This window comes from Pseudophryne corroboree, chromosome 6, assembly GCF_028390025.1.
Source record: "Pseudophryne corroboree isolate aPseCor3 chromosome 6, aPseCor3.hap2, whole genome shotgun sequence".
Taxonomy (NCBI): domain Eukaryota; kingdom Metazoa; phylum Chordata; class Amphibia; order Anura; family Myobatrachidae; genus Pseudophryne; species Pseudophryne corroboree.
In genome coordinates, this window is record NC_086449.1 from 252838235 (window position 1) to 252856234 (window position 18000).

General features: G+C 41.5%; 1 protein-coding gene across 26 annotated transcripts in view; it reads left to right on the forward strand.

The window, feature by feature from the left end:
- Positions 1 to 18000, forward strand: part of PPIP5K1 (diphosphoinositol pentakisphosphate kinase 1) — a 281975-nt gene that overhangs the window by 88744 nt on the left and 175231 nt on the right. For all 26 annotated transcript variants that reach the window (XM_063925882.1, XM_063925883.1, XM_063925886.1 and 23 more), the window contains 10 exons: positions 4005 to 4095; positions 6678 to 6763; positions 7354 to 7508; positions 8088 to 8189; positions 8268 to 8429; positions 8965 to 9086; positions 9293 to 9394; positions 10261 to 10347; positions 11850 to 11925; positions 12316 to 12425. In XM_063925882.1, coding sequence (XP_063781952.1) covers positions 4005 to 4095; positions 6678 to 6763; positions 7354 to 7508; positions 8088 to 8189; positions 8268 to 8429; positions 8965 to 9086; positions 9293 to 9394; positions 10261 to 10347; positions 11850 to 11925; positions 12316 to 12425 — 1093 coding nt within the window. The remainder of the gene's footprint in view (positions 1 to 4004; positions 4096 to 6677; positions 6764 to 7353; positions 7509 to 8087; positions 8190 to 8267; positions 8430 to 8964; positions 9087 to 9292; positions 9395 to 10260; positions 10348 to 11849; positions 11926 to 12315; positions 12426 to 18000) is intronic.

Consider the following 18000-nt stretch of genomic DNA (forward strand, 5'->3'; position numbering starts at 1 on the left):
CCTTACGGAGTTCCCAGCATCCACTACGGACTACGAGAAATAGAATTATCGGTAAGTAAATTCTTATTATTATTATTATTATTATTATTATTATTATTAATTTTTTTTTTTTTTTTCTATAATCCTCTAGCAATTTCAGGATCGTATTCTTACAAGTTATGTTAACAATTTATACCCCTTCTTAAAAGGAAGATAATTGAAACCAAAATTTTAAATGAGCACAATGTAATACTTAGGGGGATATTCAGTTAGCCGTGGTAATTTACCGTGACTAATTGAATTCCTCGGGAATATTCAATTGTCCCCGATCCTGGCAGTCATCTGGGATATTTTTCGCATGCCTGAGGCAGGCGAATAAAAATCCCTGATAACCAGCCCTATCTGCCCCATTTTTTCCCCAAAAACACATATATCCGGGAACTTGTCCCAGAATCCTATGTGTTTTCGCCTAAAAATAGAACATTTTTAGTTTGGAAAAAAAAAATAGGGGGGACAATTAAACTGGGCAAAAAAATAATAATATCACCGATAGGGTGCAAAGAATTGAAATATCCCTCTCCTCCTGGGTTGCAGAGGATACCAGCAAGTGGCGCCTCAGTGCCAACTAACTCCATGCTCCACCCCTTCTTTCAATACATGCAGCGGCATCCAGTTTTATATGCACAACGCTATATGTGAGGAAGCATCTGATTGATGCCACTGCCTGTACAGGAGAGGAATGGGGTGGTGGTGGTAGTCAGGTCATGTCCCATTGCTACCTATGTTCTTGTTGGTCATAGTGCATGAGTTTTAGTTTCCCTTCTGGGCCATAAGATCTAGAGCACTTTTTATTTTTATTGAAGCTTTATAGCAATTGCAAGTCCTGCAAGTAAAACATATGGGTCCAGATGTAATGAAGCACAAGTTTGGTGGCTGTGTGGGATGCTGGCCGAACTCTGACTTTTTTTTTTCTTTTTTTCATTTCTAAAGGGGAAACCACTTACAAGGCAAAACCATGCCTTGTAAGTGATTGCCCCTTTAAAAAAAAAAAAGTCTGAGTTCGACCGGCATCCCGCACGGCCGTCAAACTCAGACGCCATTAATAACCCACCCAAATCTAACTCTCTCTGCACATGTTATATTTGCCCCACCTGCAGTGCAACATGGTTGCGCTCATTGGAGAACAATTTTGCTGCTGCGATCAGGTCTGAATTAGGCCCATAGTGCAGTCAGTATAGAGGCATGTATAGCCGATTGATACTATGAGGAGACTGAATCTACTTATTCAGCATGCTCAACCCATAATTGTGGTGATGCTGGGGGAGGGTAGATAATGTAAATCACTTTGCCGGTGAAACATTTTGGCAGTATAGAGCCACTAACCCCTCCACACCACAAAGATTGGCCATTGCTCAGTAATTCTTCAAGTGGCGGAACCAGCAGCCAATAGAGAGCCCGCTAACAGTCCAGTATGATGCCCATAAGATGCATTCAGGTGACGTGGAGACTGCTTCAGTTGCAGTAAGCTCAATCCGTGTATACTCTTGTAGGATAGGGAGACGGTGCAGTACAAGCGACTGGGTTACTGCTTGTATGTGGTGTTCTCTTACCCGTGAGCCTTTAGTGATGATCGATAGGTATGATTGCAAGTCGGCAATAATAAATTAAGAAGTGGTGCTTGCGGCAGCCTTTTATACTGGTGCCGACCCATATGCATATGTTACTGGTGCCGACCCATATACATCTTGCAATGTTAGCAGCCTTGCATATGCACGTGATTGCAATTTTTTTAGTGAACACATTTTGCAACCGCGATTTGGGATGCAATTACAACTCTGCATCAGGTAGCCCATTATAAGTTTGTTATTTTAAATTAAAGTATACATTAAGTGGTCCATTTCAATTGAGTCCTTGTATTACCATGTGGTTTTTTTTTTTTTGCTACAATTGTTAGGGAGTTTTTAAGGCGCTCCATGGCGAGGTATAGCATGAAGACACACACAGAAAGAGGGGTGTAAAAGTATAGGTACAGTACACATAGCAGCCTACGGAGGGCGGTGATAGGTAAAGTAGGGGCATCATTGAATGTGTTGTCTAGGTGAAGAGAAATCTATGCATATTCATGAACATGCTCTGAACTAATGTAACAAAATTGTTGGTTTAATTGTCTGTAGGTGATTGGTGTACTTTAAATTAAAATATCTACTAGAGACTCGGGGTATCCAGTTGATTTTTCACGATATTTCATCCATATTTCTTTTACAGGCTATCCAATTTGGTCGCCTGTAAAAAAAAAATAAAAAAAAAAATGCATGGTCTCCGAAAACACAGGTTCAGTGAAACCTATGTGTTTTCGGTAGAAACCCCAGTTTTGGGGTGAAAACTGGGCTGTTTCTGGGGATTTGGTTTTGCCTGAGGCAGGTAAAACAAAGTACCCAATAAGCCGCGGCTTGCGCTGGCTTATCAGGGCTAATAGGATAGCACTGGCGAGACAATTCGCAGCAAGTAATTGGATTCCCTCCTCAGATTGTATCCTGTGGTGGAATTACCATGAAAGTACTTTTTACATTACGTATGTGGCTAGCTAAGCAGTATCTCTTGTATGCATGCTGTTTTGTTCAGTAAGGCCTACAAAGCATTTTTCTCAAACAGCAATGGCTTTATGCAAATGCTACTCTTTGTTGTCCTCCAGACTTCATTTATATTGCATTTTTAGTAGAATTCCACCACAGAACGTGTGTATATATTTCTTAGATCCCAGCACAAATTTCTTCAATAAGCGATGATTTTGAATCCGTAAGAGATGGCAATTTATATTTAAGTGTGTGAGCTACAGTAACTTTTTGGCCCGTATTCAGTTCTCCACAATGGCCCTCATTCCGAGTTGTTCGCTCGGTAATTTTCTTCGCATTGCAGCGATTTTCCGCTAATTGCGCATGCGCAATGCTCGCACTGCGCCAAGTATATTTGCTAAGAAGTTTGGTATTTTACTCACGGCATTACGAGGTTTTTTCTTCGTTCTGGTGATCGTAATGTGATTGACAGGAAGTGGGTGTTTCTGGGCGGAAACTGGCCGTTTTATGGGTGTGTGTGAAAAAACGCTGCCGTTTCTGGGAAAAACGCGGGAGTGGCTGGAGAAACGGGGGAGTGTCTGGGCGAACGCTGGGTGTGTTTGTGACGTCAAACCAGGAACGAAACTGACTGAACTGATCGCAGTGGCAGAGTAAGTGTCGAGCTACTCAGAAACTGCTAAGAAATTTCTATTCGCAATTTTGAGAATCTTTCGTTCGCAATTTTGCTAAGCGAAGATTCACTCCCAGTAGGCGGCGGCTTAGCGTGTGCAATGCTGCTAAAAGCAGCTTGCGAGCGAACAACTCGGAATGAGGGCCAATATGCGGCAGAGATATTCAGCCGCTCACGTTATGGTAGAATATGGTACCGTAACATTGCCATTTTCCTACATGTCTCTGTGGGTTGCGAGAGAATATTGGTGATTTTGCTAAACCCCTATGGGGCAGATTTAGTTTTAACATACGCAACAAATCTTAAAACTCGTTGCATATGATAAATGGTGCTCCAGTCAATCTGTTCCCAACTGTAATGTGTTTGAAAAATGACAGTTGGAAGCTGATTGGCTGGAGCACCATTTATCATATGCAACGAGTTTTAAAACTCGTTTCATATGATAAAGCTTGTTGATAAATCAGCCTCTATGGCCGGTATTCAAATGATATATCACGCCCAATCTCTTTTCTAAAGTGATCACCATTATCGTGCATATAGCGCCCATGGTGATCAGGTTTAACTGCGTAAAGAGTTGGGCGCCTCGCTTCCCCAAGGGGGTAGCTAGCAGAAATGATGATACCACACCCGTCAGCAGAAACGGGTGTGGAAGGGGGCGGAAAAAATTGAATACTGCCCTATGTGTTTTATTGATGACTGCAAGCTACTGTGTGCTATGCTGTGCGTTATCCTATGACTTTGATGATGACAGTAGGACTAATAATCTTATTCTTTATCATTAGGATTTCCACTGGATAAAGCTGTTGCTTACTCAAAATTGCGCAACCCAGTCCTGATCAATGACTTGGATATGCAATATTTCATCCAAGACAGGTAGATAGATCTGTTTTATAGTATGACTGATATATATAGGGGCATATGTAACAAGGTCCGAGTTTGCCCGAGGTGCGGGATGCCAACCGATCTCTGACTTTTTTTAAAAGCAGCAATCATTTACAAGACATGGATTTTGCCTTGTAAATGATTGCCGCTTTAAAAAAAAGTCAGAGATCGTCCTGCATCCCTCACCTCCGGCAAACTCTGACTCTATTACTTATGTCCCCTAATGTTTACAAATATATTATATATTTGCATATTAATACCCATCATCAAAATATATATATATTTTTTGTTTCTAATTAGCTTTTTGTTCAAAGTGGTAGTGAAAGTAGTTAAAATGCTCTTTGGCAAGCACGCTTATGACATTGTTTTACATAATATTTACATAGCTAAGAGACATTTATCTTTTTCACTAAATATGTTAAGAACAATTATTACAAATGAGCATTAGTACCACTAAAACTGAAAAACATACATGTATGTAACAATATGCTGTATGTACTAATTTCTGCCTTAATTATCTATTTACAATCTTTGTCCTACTTACTCCTCTTCATTTGAATATGTTCCATAATAGAAGAGAATGGAACCAAACAAAGTGATCTTACTGTGGTATATTTATTTCCATTTAATGAAATGTAACAATAATGCACATACATTCACAAGTACACAAAAACAGATTTTCTGGTGTACGATTTCCAACGACGTATCTTCTTCGGGTTCCATAGTGTCCACATTGCAAGGTGGTAAAATCCCAGGATGTGGTCCTCAAAGGAGACCTAGTCTTCTACTTTAACACAGAAACCTCTTTGGAACTCCATTATACCAGAAAAGCTGTTTTTATTCGTTTCTGAATGGTTGTCTATTAGTGTTATTAAATATATTTGAGGGAAACAAATGTAATACATTGCTGTTGCTGTTCTGTTTGGTCCATTTGCTTATTTTAATATCTTCTAGAGTGGAGGACCTAAAGAGTGTAACCATAATTCCCAAAATGACGCTATCCAGGAGGGACAGAATGCTCTGCTTCTGGTCTTTTCTCTTTCTCTATGATTGCCGGCACCTGTGTGGAACAGGTTAATGGATAAGAAAGGTGTTTCAGCACAGGTGATGGCCATCATATAGTAAGAGAGAAGTCCAGGAGCAGAGCATTCTGTCCCTCCTGGTGAGGGTCATGTTGGAAGGTATGTGTAACTAGGTAAGCCTTAGCATACTTTGTCACTGGTATACAGGTATCCGGTTGATAGATAGACAGTGTCTAGTTAGACAGCCAATAGATAGACCCCATATGTTAGACAGACATTAGGTCGACAGGGTCAAAAGGTCGATATGGAAATGGTCTACATAAAAAAGATAGATGAATGTTTTAAAAAAAATGTAACATGTTTTTGGACTATTTCATACCTTCTCTATCCATGTCGGCATAGAGTTGGTTATAAACCTTGTGGCGAGCGCAGCGAGCCACCGAGCCCGAAGCGTAGCGAGCGAAGCGAGCCCTGTGAGGGTATGCCTTTCTACAATTGAGGGCCCCAGATGACAAAACTATCCACACAAACCACAAAAATGGTGTCTACCTTTTTTATGTCGACCTTTTGACCATGTCGACCTTTTGACCCTGTCGACCTAATGTCTGTCTAACATATGGTGTCTATCTATTGACTGTCTGACTAGACACTGTTTATCTATTATACCACACCCGGTATACAGCCTACTATGCATATGATTGTTTGTTTTCCGTTTCGATTCACTTACTGCACTAGACAGCGCCTTGCTTTACCCTTTTATTCATATTAATATCTATAAACACTTTATAATTGCATTAGATATTTATTTTTTACTTGTGTTACATTCGTTTCCGACTGCCATTGTTACTTTGGTAATCAGCTGGATCATTTCAATTGCCAGGATAGTAATTAAGGCTGTAGAATACGGTTTTGTTCTATTGTTTTCTGTATGTTTGTCATCATCCTTTGTATATATACTCAGCCTAATGATTCTGGGGAAAGTGAATGATTCATTATTGCACAGCTTATACAGATCGTCTTGCCTGTGTTCATCTTTAAATTAAAAGGGCAGCACCTTATGCTGTCCATACATTTTATCATCTGGTCATTTAGAAAAATTTAAATTTTTTAAATCTGAACAAACTGTAGAGATGTGATCAGATCGCAAATAGACTGTGTGTGCTTCCTGTCGCTGGGGGAGGGGCCATCAGCTAATCATTCTATTTTTCTATTTTATTTAATGTCAATACAGACATTAGAATGTGTGTGTCTATAATGGTAGGCAACTTTTGCCCAAATCACCTATTTTGCACATTAGGTTTGCACTTTTTTTTTCATTTCAAGTTATCTGAATTCAATATTAGAATTCCATGAGTAAATTACATCCTAGCCAGTGCTGCTGTAATGGAAAACCTCGTATAGAAACCCTTTATTGTGTAGAAATAGGAGAGGCCAAAGTAGAATATTTATTCTGCATTTTGAGGACAATACACACAATGCTGTATTCATGTATTATTTGGATATTTATGTTTAGTATTCTGCAAAGTGAATGTCTGTCTCCTGTCTCTCTAGGAGGGAAGTGTACCGAATTTTGCAGCAAGAGGGAATAGATCTTCCTCGTTATGCTGTACTTAATCGAGACCCTGATAAGCCAGATGGTAAGTTTTTTATTTTAATTTTTTATTTTATATTTTTTAGTTTCTCGCATCAAGTAAAGGGAGGACATGGCATATCTAAAATCTGTAGGGCTGTCTTTAAATGCATGGTGGTAGTCACTGGGAGATGGTGCAACATGGCATCTACAGTACAGTGCAGGGGTTTTTGTTGGGTTCCACCAGTTGGGCAACTGTGCAACTTTGATCATTTCCTGTACCCAAGGTTTACCGCAACACATGCAGATCAGTTCTATTTACTGATATATTTACCTGCGTATGTTACGTATTTGGCACAAATGTGGCTAGATATCACTATTTATATTGTCAATCAGAAGTTCATTCAATGGGGGAATGTAGTAGGGTGTCGGAATCAGAAATTGAGAGATTTTGTGAGTTCTCATGTCTTTTTTTTTATTATTATTTTTTTTAAGTGGCAATCCTTTACATGGGGAAAATCAACCAGCTTTTCCTATGTCAATGATTGCCACTTTAAAAAAAAAACAGGCGAACTCTCACAAAATCTTTCACTTCCTGATTTTCACACCCTATTTCATTCCCCCCATAATGTGAGTCGTGTCACCTACTACCGGCAGAATGTAGCCTAGTGGAAGGCGAAGACCAGGTTGAAGTAAATGGAGAAATCTTCCCCAAACCCTTTGTAGAAAAGCCAGTCAGTGCAGAAGATCACAATGTGTATATCTATTACCCAACCTCTGCAGGAGGCGGCAGCCAGCGGCTATTCAGGAAGGTAAGTAGCTTCTGCTTGCGTTGTTATATGTGGAGGCTTGCCCTGAGATAACACGTCCGCAGTAAGATGCTGGGACACAAGCCCCTTCTCATGTGTTAGCAGCTACCCCTACTTCCATTTCCTACCCACATTCAACACACACCACTCTTTGTTTGTGTTACATAACTGCACTTTATTCACTGTGGTCTTACGTATTCTGCTGCGTCACTCTGTGTTATAGCACATGCACCAACAACTTACACATGTGTGGTGATATAATGCTGTTTCAGAGATGCATGACTTGCAGCCCAGTCAATAAATAAAAAAATGACCTGTTGATAGTGTGTAATGAGCATCCTCCTATAAACAGGTGATAGCATTTATGTTACACTGCCATTAACGTTCTCTCCCATATCAATATAGTATCTGCTATGAAATGTTTGTCATTTTTTGTAATCGTGACCTGTTAGGAACTCTTCCTATATAGGCCTCACCTTCAGACTTTGCTTGCTTATATACTGTAGTTGCAGCTCATACTGTAATTAGCAGCTGTGTAATAACCTGTATTGTCTCTATGGGTGTTATTGTGTTTGCCATTAGATCGGCAGTCGCAGCAGTGTTTACTCCCCAGAGAGCAGCGTTCGGAAGACTGGATCTTACATTTATGAAGAATTCATGCCAACTGATGGTACAGATGTTAAGGTACAAATAAAAGGCCTGCAATTGCTGTACCAAGAAAGCCGATAAATGCAACAATAATTATCTTAAAATATTCTTTAGGTGTATACTGTTGGTCCCGATTATGCCCATGCAGAGGCCCGTAAATCTCCAGCTTTGGATGGGAAAGTGGAGCGGGACAGTGAGGGCAAGGAAATTCGCTATCCTGTCATGCTAACTGCCATGGAGAAGCTGGTTGCACGTAAAGTCTGCTTGGCATTTAAGGTTAGGTGCCATCTTTATTCTAAATGATATGTATTTGAGTAATGCTTATTAACAGATATATCGGTTGCAAGATAAAGGCTTTTATATCCTGCTTCGCTCAAAACAGGATGGAAAGTCCCAGTGCAATATTTATTGGGAAGAGCTTGCCCCAGGATTGGATGTGGGCCTCGTGAATAAATACAGCAATCCAACTGGGGGGTTTCCATTCTCCAAGTTTCTGAAATAGATAATTCTTTTTTTGAAAGTGGTCTACATAAACTGGCATATAGTTAGTCAGTCTTCGGGACTTGCTGAACAGCAGTAGTCAGAGTGATTGTATGATCAAAGTGTCCCATCAAAGGGAACATCTGAAAATCTTACTGCTGTACACTACATGTAAAGGCATGTAAAAAGTGTGACCAGTAAGCTCATTTTTACTAAATGCCCATTGTTATCAGCTGGTCATTGTGCTTTTCCCTAACCTATCTGTCTGATTAGTATAGCATGTGTATATGGGGAAATGATCATTATCTGACTCTTTCTATATATGTTTCAGCAAACGGTTTGCGGTTTTGACTTGTTGAGAGCCAATGGTCATTCGTTTGTTTGTGACGTCAACGGTTTCAGTTTTGTGAAGAATTCTATGAAATACTATGATGACTGTGCCAAAATACTTGGGTAAGTTCCCAGCTAACTCCTTGCCTGTGCATTTGGGTTTATCTTGTTTGTTATCTTACTTTACCAGTTTATATAGAAACTACAGAGCCCTATAAATGTCTCCATTAGCATAAGACAGATGGATTTTGCAGTAGGCCAGCATGTTGATTATGGGAAATAAATGTGCTGAAGGTATGGTCTTGTAACCATGTTTTGCTTCAATTTAGGAATATAATAATGAGGGAGCTTGCTCCACAGTTCCATATTCCCTGGTCCATACCAACAGAGGCAGAGGATATTCCCATTGTACCAACTACATCCGGCACAATGTGAGTGACGTAATACTTATCTCTAAGGGGCCGTGTATCTTGATTTACGTTGATTTATAATACATGTAAAAAGCAGGTGAATGTTTTGTTTGGAGAGGTATGATGGAATCCTAAAGATATTGTAAGTACGAGTTTCATTATGGAGTATGCTATTGTATGAGAGATGTGCCTTATAGACTTTTTATCTGCAGTCTGCCAGGGGGTGTACTTCACATTTTAACCTTATGTTTTAGTAACTGGGATCTTCTGTTTCTTTTTTTACTTACGTCATTGACTGCTCCTGCTGGTAACAGTGGGATTTCCTGCACACAAGTACAAAACTGTTTTTACACATGGTCTTCGTTAGATTAGTTGTGAGTCATGAATTTACAGGCATGTCACGCACACTGATGGCTGGGGTTGCTGCAACACATGGCAGATAATTTGCAGCAATGTGAGGGGAGTGAGAAAAAGGATATCCGCTAATGCAGGAGCCTTGTCTGAGGTTGGATACAAGTTTCGTTATAGGAGGGGGAGCGTTGGTTATCATGTTACCTTGTAGTGGAGGAAGTCAGGTCTGATGGTATAGTATGAGGCCATGGACAGCTCAGGGGAGAAGTGGCCGGGGTACAAAAAAGAGGTGTATCAGGCAAGAAAGTTAGACTCTAACAGATGAGGAAGCTACAGACCTCCAGTGAGAGTGGTTTTGGATTACATGTAAGTGGCTATGGCTTTTCACTGGAGAAGTTAAGAAGAAAAATATTTGGTTCTTGCAGTTGAAGGATGCATTGACAAACGTGAGACAACCACTAGACTTCTTGCATATGCACAAATAAATGATGCTAGAGGTATAGTAAGGTAACCTATATTTTTATGTAATGATTTAGGATGGAGTTACGATGTGTGATTGCAATAATCCGGCACGGGGACCGCACACCGAAGCAGAAGATGAAGATGGAGGTCCGGCATTCTAGGTAATACAGCTTAGGCACATTCCTACTAATGTACATGATTGTCCATACTCGACTTTGGGTCTGGGACTCAAGGTCGACACCACTTAGGTCAACACCAATTGGTCGATACACCTTAGGTCAACACTGCAAATAGGTCGACATCGACGACATGAACAAGGTCGACAGAAAAAAAGGTCAACATGAGTTTTTTATGTTATTTTGGTGTTCTCTTCGTAATGTGACCGGGAACCCCAGTTAGTGCACCGTGTCCCCTCGCATGGCTCGCTTCGTAAGCCATGCTTCGGGCAAGGTGCCTTGCTTTGCTACCGCTGCGTTCGGCACAGGTTACTATTCCCAATTGTAGTCCACGTGGATCGTTAAGTATGAACAAGTTCAAACAATGAAAAAAATTGTGAAAACTCATGTCGAGACCTTGTTCATGTCGACCTTTTGTCCATGTTGACCTATTAGCAGTGTTGACCTAAGGTGTGTCAACCAACTGGTGTCGACCTAAGTGTGTCGACCTGGAGTCCGGATACCCTCTACTTTACATATGATACATTTTGTTACATATTTAAAGGAAATTTACATCCAATAAAACTTTTTATAATGTGGTATTCGAGTGTTGTTTATTTTGCCTGAAGTCTACGCTATTTCCTTCATGTGGACTCAAAGTTGCAGTTCTTCAGGCACCTCTGACAAGAGGGTTCACTAAGGGGTCAGGATTGCAGTATTTGACTGCACATGGGCACTAGCTATTACTTTCAAATGGGGGTGAATGGAATTCACTTTAACTCTTCGGCTAGGATTGGAATTAAATTCCGGGTATACAGTTGTATACCTGGCCAATAAAGTTGATTCTGAGGTTTGAGAAAATAACCAGGACAATTTGTGGGACTTTTAATAAGTAATTTTATATCTCATTCTCTGTTTTGTTTTTTGTTTTTTTTATTTAGACACTGAAGCAGAGTTTCCCAAACTCCTCCATGACAGTCCAGGTTTTAAGGATATCCATGCGTGAGTCCAGTTGGTAAAATCAATTTGATTGATGTACTATTTAAGTTACCTGTGCTCAAGCATGGATACCCTTAAAACCTGGACTGTAATGGGGGAGTTGGGATAACTCTGTACTAGAGGGTTTCTGTATTAAGATGACTTACATATTATTTTCTGCACAATAAGTAAATATTTTAGACAGGACAATTTTAGATTTGCATTGGTAGCTAACATGTCTGTTTCTCATGTCTTAAATATATATATGTTACAGTTTGCACAATTCCACAAAAGTTCTGGTGGCCCAAAACCTGTATGTTTAACTATAATTAGCAAAGTAGCATTTTCTGTGGATATTATACTTAAAAGTATATGATGACTTTCTGGAACATAAACCCAAATGAGCAGTAAGTGAGTGATGCTAAGACAACCATATAGATCTGCAGGGAACCCCTGATTGGCAGCAGAGGTCTTTTTTGCAAAGTTGTAAGCAAGACGTTTTACTCCTGATCGTCTTTTTGTGCACTCAGGTTCTTTGAATTATTTGAACATCATGATGGTTACAAAACAGGAAAGTTGAAGCTAAAGAAGCCAGAGCAACTGCAGGTATAATGCTTTTCTGAGTTAAGGTCAGGTGTACTAAGTTCTGCTAGGTAAATTACTGTACTTTGTAGGTTTGCAGTCTGTCTAGTGTGCAAAGGGTAACAGTTGGCTTGGAGAGATATCACCTGTGTTCTATAGCTGCATTTATTAATATGAATGGAAGCCTCCATATTGTTTTCTCTGCTTAAGTAAAATAACCCATCACCCAGGCACCCAATTGGAACACTGACCTCAGTGGCCTTATTCTGCTAATTACAATTCTTATAATTTAGAGTAAAGGATGGCCTCATTTTACTTAGGAGACGTTATATAATACACTTACACTTTCGCAGTAGTAGTCCTTTTTCTTTTATTGCCTCCATAATGCCTGTAATCATGGGTTTTGTTAAACAGGAGGTGCTGGACATAGCAAGATTGCTCCTATCAGAACTTGGAAACCACAATGACTGTGAGATTGAAGAGCGAAAATCCAAGCTGGAACAGCTTAAAACAGTTCTGGAAATGTAAGTGGCTTTTTCAGATCCATCAACATCTGGGTCCCTTAAGCTGGGTACACACTTGTACAGGCGTCGGGTCGTCCTTTCAATTTCCGGCCTGTTCATGCAATATCTTTAGAGTGTGTGCACACCTTCGATCGTGTTTTATCAGATGAAGATATCGCATTTTATGTGCAATTAAATTTTCATCAGCTTCGATGGTGTGATATCAAATATGTATGTGTACACACTGCCGACAGTTCTGCCTATACTGACACAATGATGCCATCATAGCCTGTCTCCTACCTCAGCCACCTTTGGTAGTAACTGCCAGTCGGGGACTTTTAGTTTGTTTTATGGGGGGGGCCGGGGGCTGGCGGAATGCCTTGTAACTGTTAAAACAAACTAGATATGTGCCATACAGTTTTTTAGGGACATAATTATTAAACATTTGCGGGATATTCCCCAAATATACCCGCAAATTTTAAAGATCCCCGGGAATTACAGTATCATGACTGGACCTTTGCAGATATCTGTGACATTTGCTGCAGTCCCTCTATTTCCACTCACAGGGTTCTCTGGCTGCTGCTGTGAAGCCGGATTTAACAAGCTGCATTCTGGACTTGGCCATGTTATTAGTCTATAGTAGCCTATGGGCTACTGTGTCGGGAATTCATTCAGAGAGGAATTCTCCCGGTTCCTCTCATCTGCCCGATGACGTGCATGTGCAGTAGGCCTACATACGCCGAACCAGGAAGCATAGGCATGGCGTAAGGGTAGGGCCACACATAGCGGCCAAGCGGGTCCCGTTCAGTAGGACCCGCTTGGCCGCTATGTGTGGCCCTAATCTAAGCTTTCAGTCTGCTTCCAGCTTTTGGCCAGGATAGGCTTTTATCAGGGCCCGTCTCCCCTCAAGAGATTATTGTTAATTCACTTGAAAATGTGCATTATCACTTTTGTGAATTTATTTGTAAAAAATTGTATTCTGTCCGAATTAAAATGCGTATTGTCCTAAATAGAACCTTGAATGCCGGTACAGTGTATTACAATCTCCATCCATCTACATTGGTCAGTGTTATACCCCATGAAGCAGTTCTATAAACAGTAGAACTACAATGAGCACCATTTAGAATTTAAGCTCTCGTGAGCAGGGCCCTCAACCCTCATGTGCTTATCCTTCTCTTACTTAAACGTCCTTGACTGCACCTAATCCCACGGTTTTCTGCCACCCCGATACTTATGTCAGTGTTTGTTTACCCTGTACTTGTCCTATATTGTCTTCAACTGTAAGTCACTATTCTCCTGTTTTGATTTTTCATTTATGTACTCTGTAATTGGGCGCTGCGGATCCCATGTGGCGCAATATAAAAAAAAAAAGGATAATAATATAGGAGATGAGGTTTTTTGTTTTTTTTTGGGGGGGGGGTTTATCGGTGGACACTGTACCGTACACACATGATGAGACAGAGTGGCTGAACAGCAAGAGAAAGGAGGAACGGATAGCCATCTGCGAATGCCACCCACCATACATAAGTGTGTGCCTGAAGAGAGAAACGGATATGTACATAAGGTAGCAGCCTGCCCAGTGTCAATGTGTACACACATGCTGGACCATTAACCCTTCCGTTGCTGGTCTGGTGCTCCTCTGGCTGCTGGCATGGTCAGGCATCAATGTACTCTCCTGGGGCCCATTTATTAATAAATATTTGCATCTTATGCCACAAAACACCCATTTACGGGGGGGGGGGGGGGAATAACCAGAAATACTGTATTTAGTATCCCCAAGTGTATTACTGAGTGAACGCAGCATTGGAGAGATCTGCTATGATTCCTTCATTCCTCCCAGCAGCCACAGTCCGTAAGTTTCTACGGGGGATTCGATGCTGCTGCCGCATTTACCAAGCTCCAGAATGCATTGTAGAGACTGTTCCCCGCAGCTATCGCCATCTAATGATGGCGTTAGCCCGCTGTAGTCTATGGGCTACACTTTGCAAATATTACCGGGAGACTGTTGCCCCAGAACCCTCCATGTTAATTGTCACCAGGTCCACACAAGCGCAGGAGTCCCGCTTCCACTCAGAGCACATCACAGGGAGGAGCTCAATTTGAAGCCCCTTTTCCTGTGAATCTGGAATGATACATCCCACTATATGAATCGCATCCCGCAATGCGATACTGAGAACTGATATCGTGCCCAGATCGCATTGGAAATTCAGTTCTTGATTAATGGGCCCCCTGGAGGAGATAAAGCTCCACTTGCTCACCACTGCTACTTTGTAACGGTAAGATCGGGGACGGGTCCCAACGCGTAAAGATACATGTACAGACCCACAAACCGGGTGGGTGGAAATTGCCTGTCACTGATCTCATACACAGCAGAGGGCAGAATGCTGCCAGCTCTATCTACCTAGGCATGCCTATCACACAGGTATCATTCCCTCAGGAACGCCATACTCCTGTTATGGTTATCTATGTGGCACTCCACATGCCAGCTAAGGGGAAAGACATTTCCTCCTGGCGCATCACCTTTGCATCAGCCTCTTGCTGTGAAGAAATGCACTGCATTGCTTCATACACAGGGCAGGGCCTGTGTGTGTCTTCCCTTTACATAAATGTATCAAAATAGCAGTGGTTGAAGCATGATAACATTATCGTTGTGGTTATGCCAAGTGGGATGAGCAATATTTATTATGTGGCTGGAAGAGACGGGCACAATCTGTGATTCAGATCAGTTTCCATGCCATGCTTGTAAGCAAGAACACCATTTTTACACTGGCCAAAGCAGGGGTGTGCAAGTAGTCTTCCTATAAATGGTGTCTCTGGTTAGGTGCCTGCTTTCAAAGTGCTTTATGTGCACACAGCACCCTCTGCTGTCAACATTATTTACTGCTATGAGCTATAAAGGTGTGTGAAAGCCACCTTCCGATCCCGATTCAATCCCGATGCGCAGTTCCGTGGGGTCGGTGTCGCAAGCCTAGATAGACTGTGCAGGCAAGTCAGTTTTGACTATCTAGTATAAAAGTATAGTCAAATTGGCACTTAGTCAAAATCGCACATAGCCAGTATTGCAAGCACAGTCATCTAGGCTTGCAATACTGACCATAGTCCCTATCGCACAGTGAGTATCGAAAAAGTCAAAATCTCACCGTGTGTACACACCTTTAAGACCGTTGCAGTGAGAGGACTAGTGTGTCAGGTTTGCACAATATAAACATGTAAATGAAAGGACAATATCTAATTTATTTAATTTGTGTCATTTATCCATCTGTCTAAAAGTAATACTGTAGTAGGGGCAGGAAGTAATAACGCCCGAGTTAAGCGACCGTGTGGGGTGCTGTCCGAACTCTGATTTTTTATTTTTTTTTAATTGGCAATCACTTACAAGGTGTGAATTTCTTTTCTGTCTGAAATCATGTGAAAATAAATATTAATCAACCTTTGCTCAGGTGGACTTTCTTCAGTTTCCATAGGCTTAGTGCCTCATTATAGCCATTCTCTAATTAATAGAGCGCTAACATATTTTCATTGGGCAGGTGTAGACATTTTAGCTTTATCCAAAAAGTGAATCAGTAGGGATTTATTTTACTGCATGTCACTAACTGTTCTGTGGACTACCGCTTAATAAGGGCATGTCTGCCAAAATTGGAGAATTTAACCCTACGCACCAGGAGACTGTGCTGACTAAATTGATATTCAACACTTGTATATCTGTGTATGACTGATTCTCTGAATCAGGATGTAGTTATGTGACCGGTAGGAGACAGCCGGTAACAATACCAGCACCTACATACCGCCCCATCATAATCCTGACAATCTGCATGCCGACCAACCGGTCCACGACACCGAGTCCGCAAGAGGCTTTGTAGCGGTCGCCCCCCCCCTCGCCTTGCATCTACAAGCCGGGATCCCGGCGTCGGTATGCTGACGCATACTCAACCCTCTGAATCCGCATACGAAGTGCTGTAATGCAGCGGCCATGGCTTTTTTCCCATACAGTACCAAGTTCTGTTATGCTTCATATACGGACTCAGTCACACACAGATATACGAGTGTCGCATATCAAATTGATCAGCACAGTCTCTAGTTGCATCCTAGCCACATCACATTGCAACTAAAATGCATTTTCGGCAGATAAGACGCCCAACATTAGCGGAGTTGCACAGAATGTGATCCGTTCGAGATCCTGGCAGTCAGAATACCGATGCCGGGATCCCGACACAGCTAAGAAGACCATCGCCGGGATACTAATGTGCAAGACAGGTAAGCCGCGTGGGGGTGTACAGGGGGAGGCGGACGGATTAGGGTTAGGCTGTGAGGGAGTGTTGGGTTTAGGCTGCGGGAGGGAAGGATTAGGGGGACAGAATCCTCAGTCTGGATTTTCACTGTCAGTATGCCGCTTTCAGTATTCGGACTGCCGGCATAAGGAATTGAACCCGCACAGAACCTGTCAACTCACTCATGACAGGCATCTTCCACTGTGTGGCATTTTGTGGCTAGATGTATGAGGTCACATCTGTTTTACCCATAAATATTACTGATTTGTTCCACGCAGCAGTCTATCCCAGGGAACTGTGATTGTAGTTTCTGAGTCTTCCTCCTGCTCACTCACCACATGAGCAGTGTCACACCTTGTATGTTCTATGGTAAACTGGTAAGAATCTGCTGTGCAAGGTCTTTGTAACCATTAGGTGGAAATACATTTAACCTGAGTGGACGGTGTCAGCGCAATGTGTGACTACTTGTGAATGATTTTCTGAGCTGGTCTGATAAAGGACTGGAAAGGCTATCCATTTCACCCTCCACTTCATGTACAAATGGCCAGTATATGAAGGATTTAGACCTTTTAGGCTGGATGTAATGGAGTGCGAGTCGTCCGGAGCTCTGATATTTTGGCCGAACTCGTATTTTTTTATTTTATTTTTTTTTTGTAAAGCAGCAAACATTTATAAGGCAAAAACAGATTGGTTTTGCTTTCTAAATGTTTGCGGCTTTAAAAAAAACTTACGAGTTCGGCCGGAATCTGAGAGCTCCAGCCATCACGCACTCCATTACATCCTGCCCTCTGTATCTCATGGTGAATTAGAAGCAATTATACAGTGTAAACTACACAAGTTTCCAATGCGCATTATCCAGAAACTAGCTGCATACTGTGTGTGTGTGTGTGTGTATGTATGTATGTATGTATGTATGTATATATATATACATATATATATATATATATATATATATATATATATATATAAAGAATAAGTCCGGCACTCACTGGTATACAGCTGTTGGTGTAAAACGCTCCGGTGCCCTCCATCCAGGCCTGCAGCCCGTGTATGCAAAGAAGTTGAAATAAGGCGGCACTCAGGAGACTTAAAAGCGGTGAAATCAAAGGGTGCTTTAGTCAACGTTTCGGGGATCGTGACCCCGTCTTCAGGGGTCAATATACCAATATTGAAAAATGCAACGGCACTCGGAAGATTCCAGTAGCAAAAAATCAGTGTATTAAATCACACCATAGTAAACCAACATTTCGGGGTCAGTGTACCCCTTTGTCAAGGTGAGTACTGACCCAGAAACGCTGGTTTACTATGATGTGATTTAATACACAGAT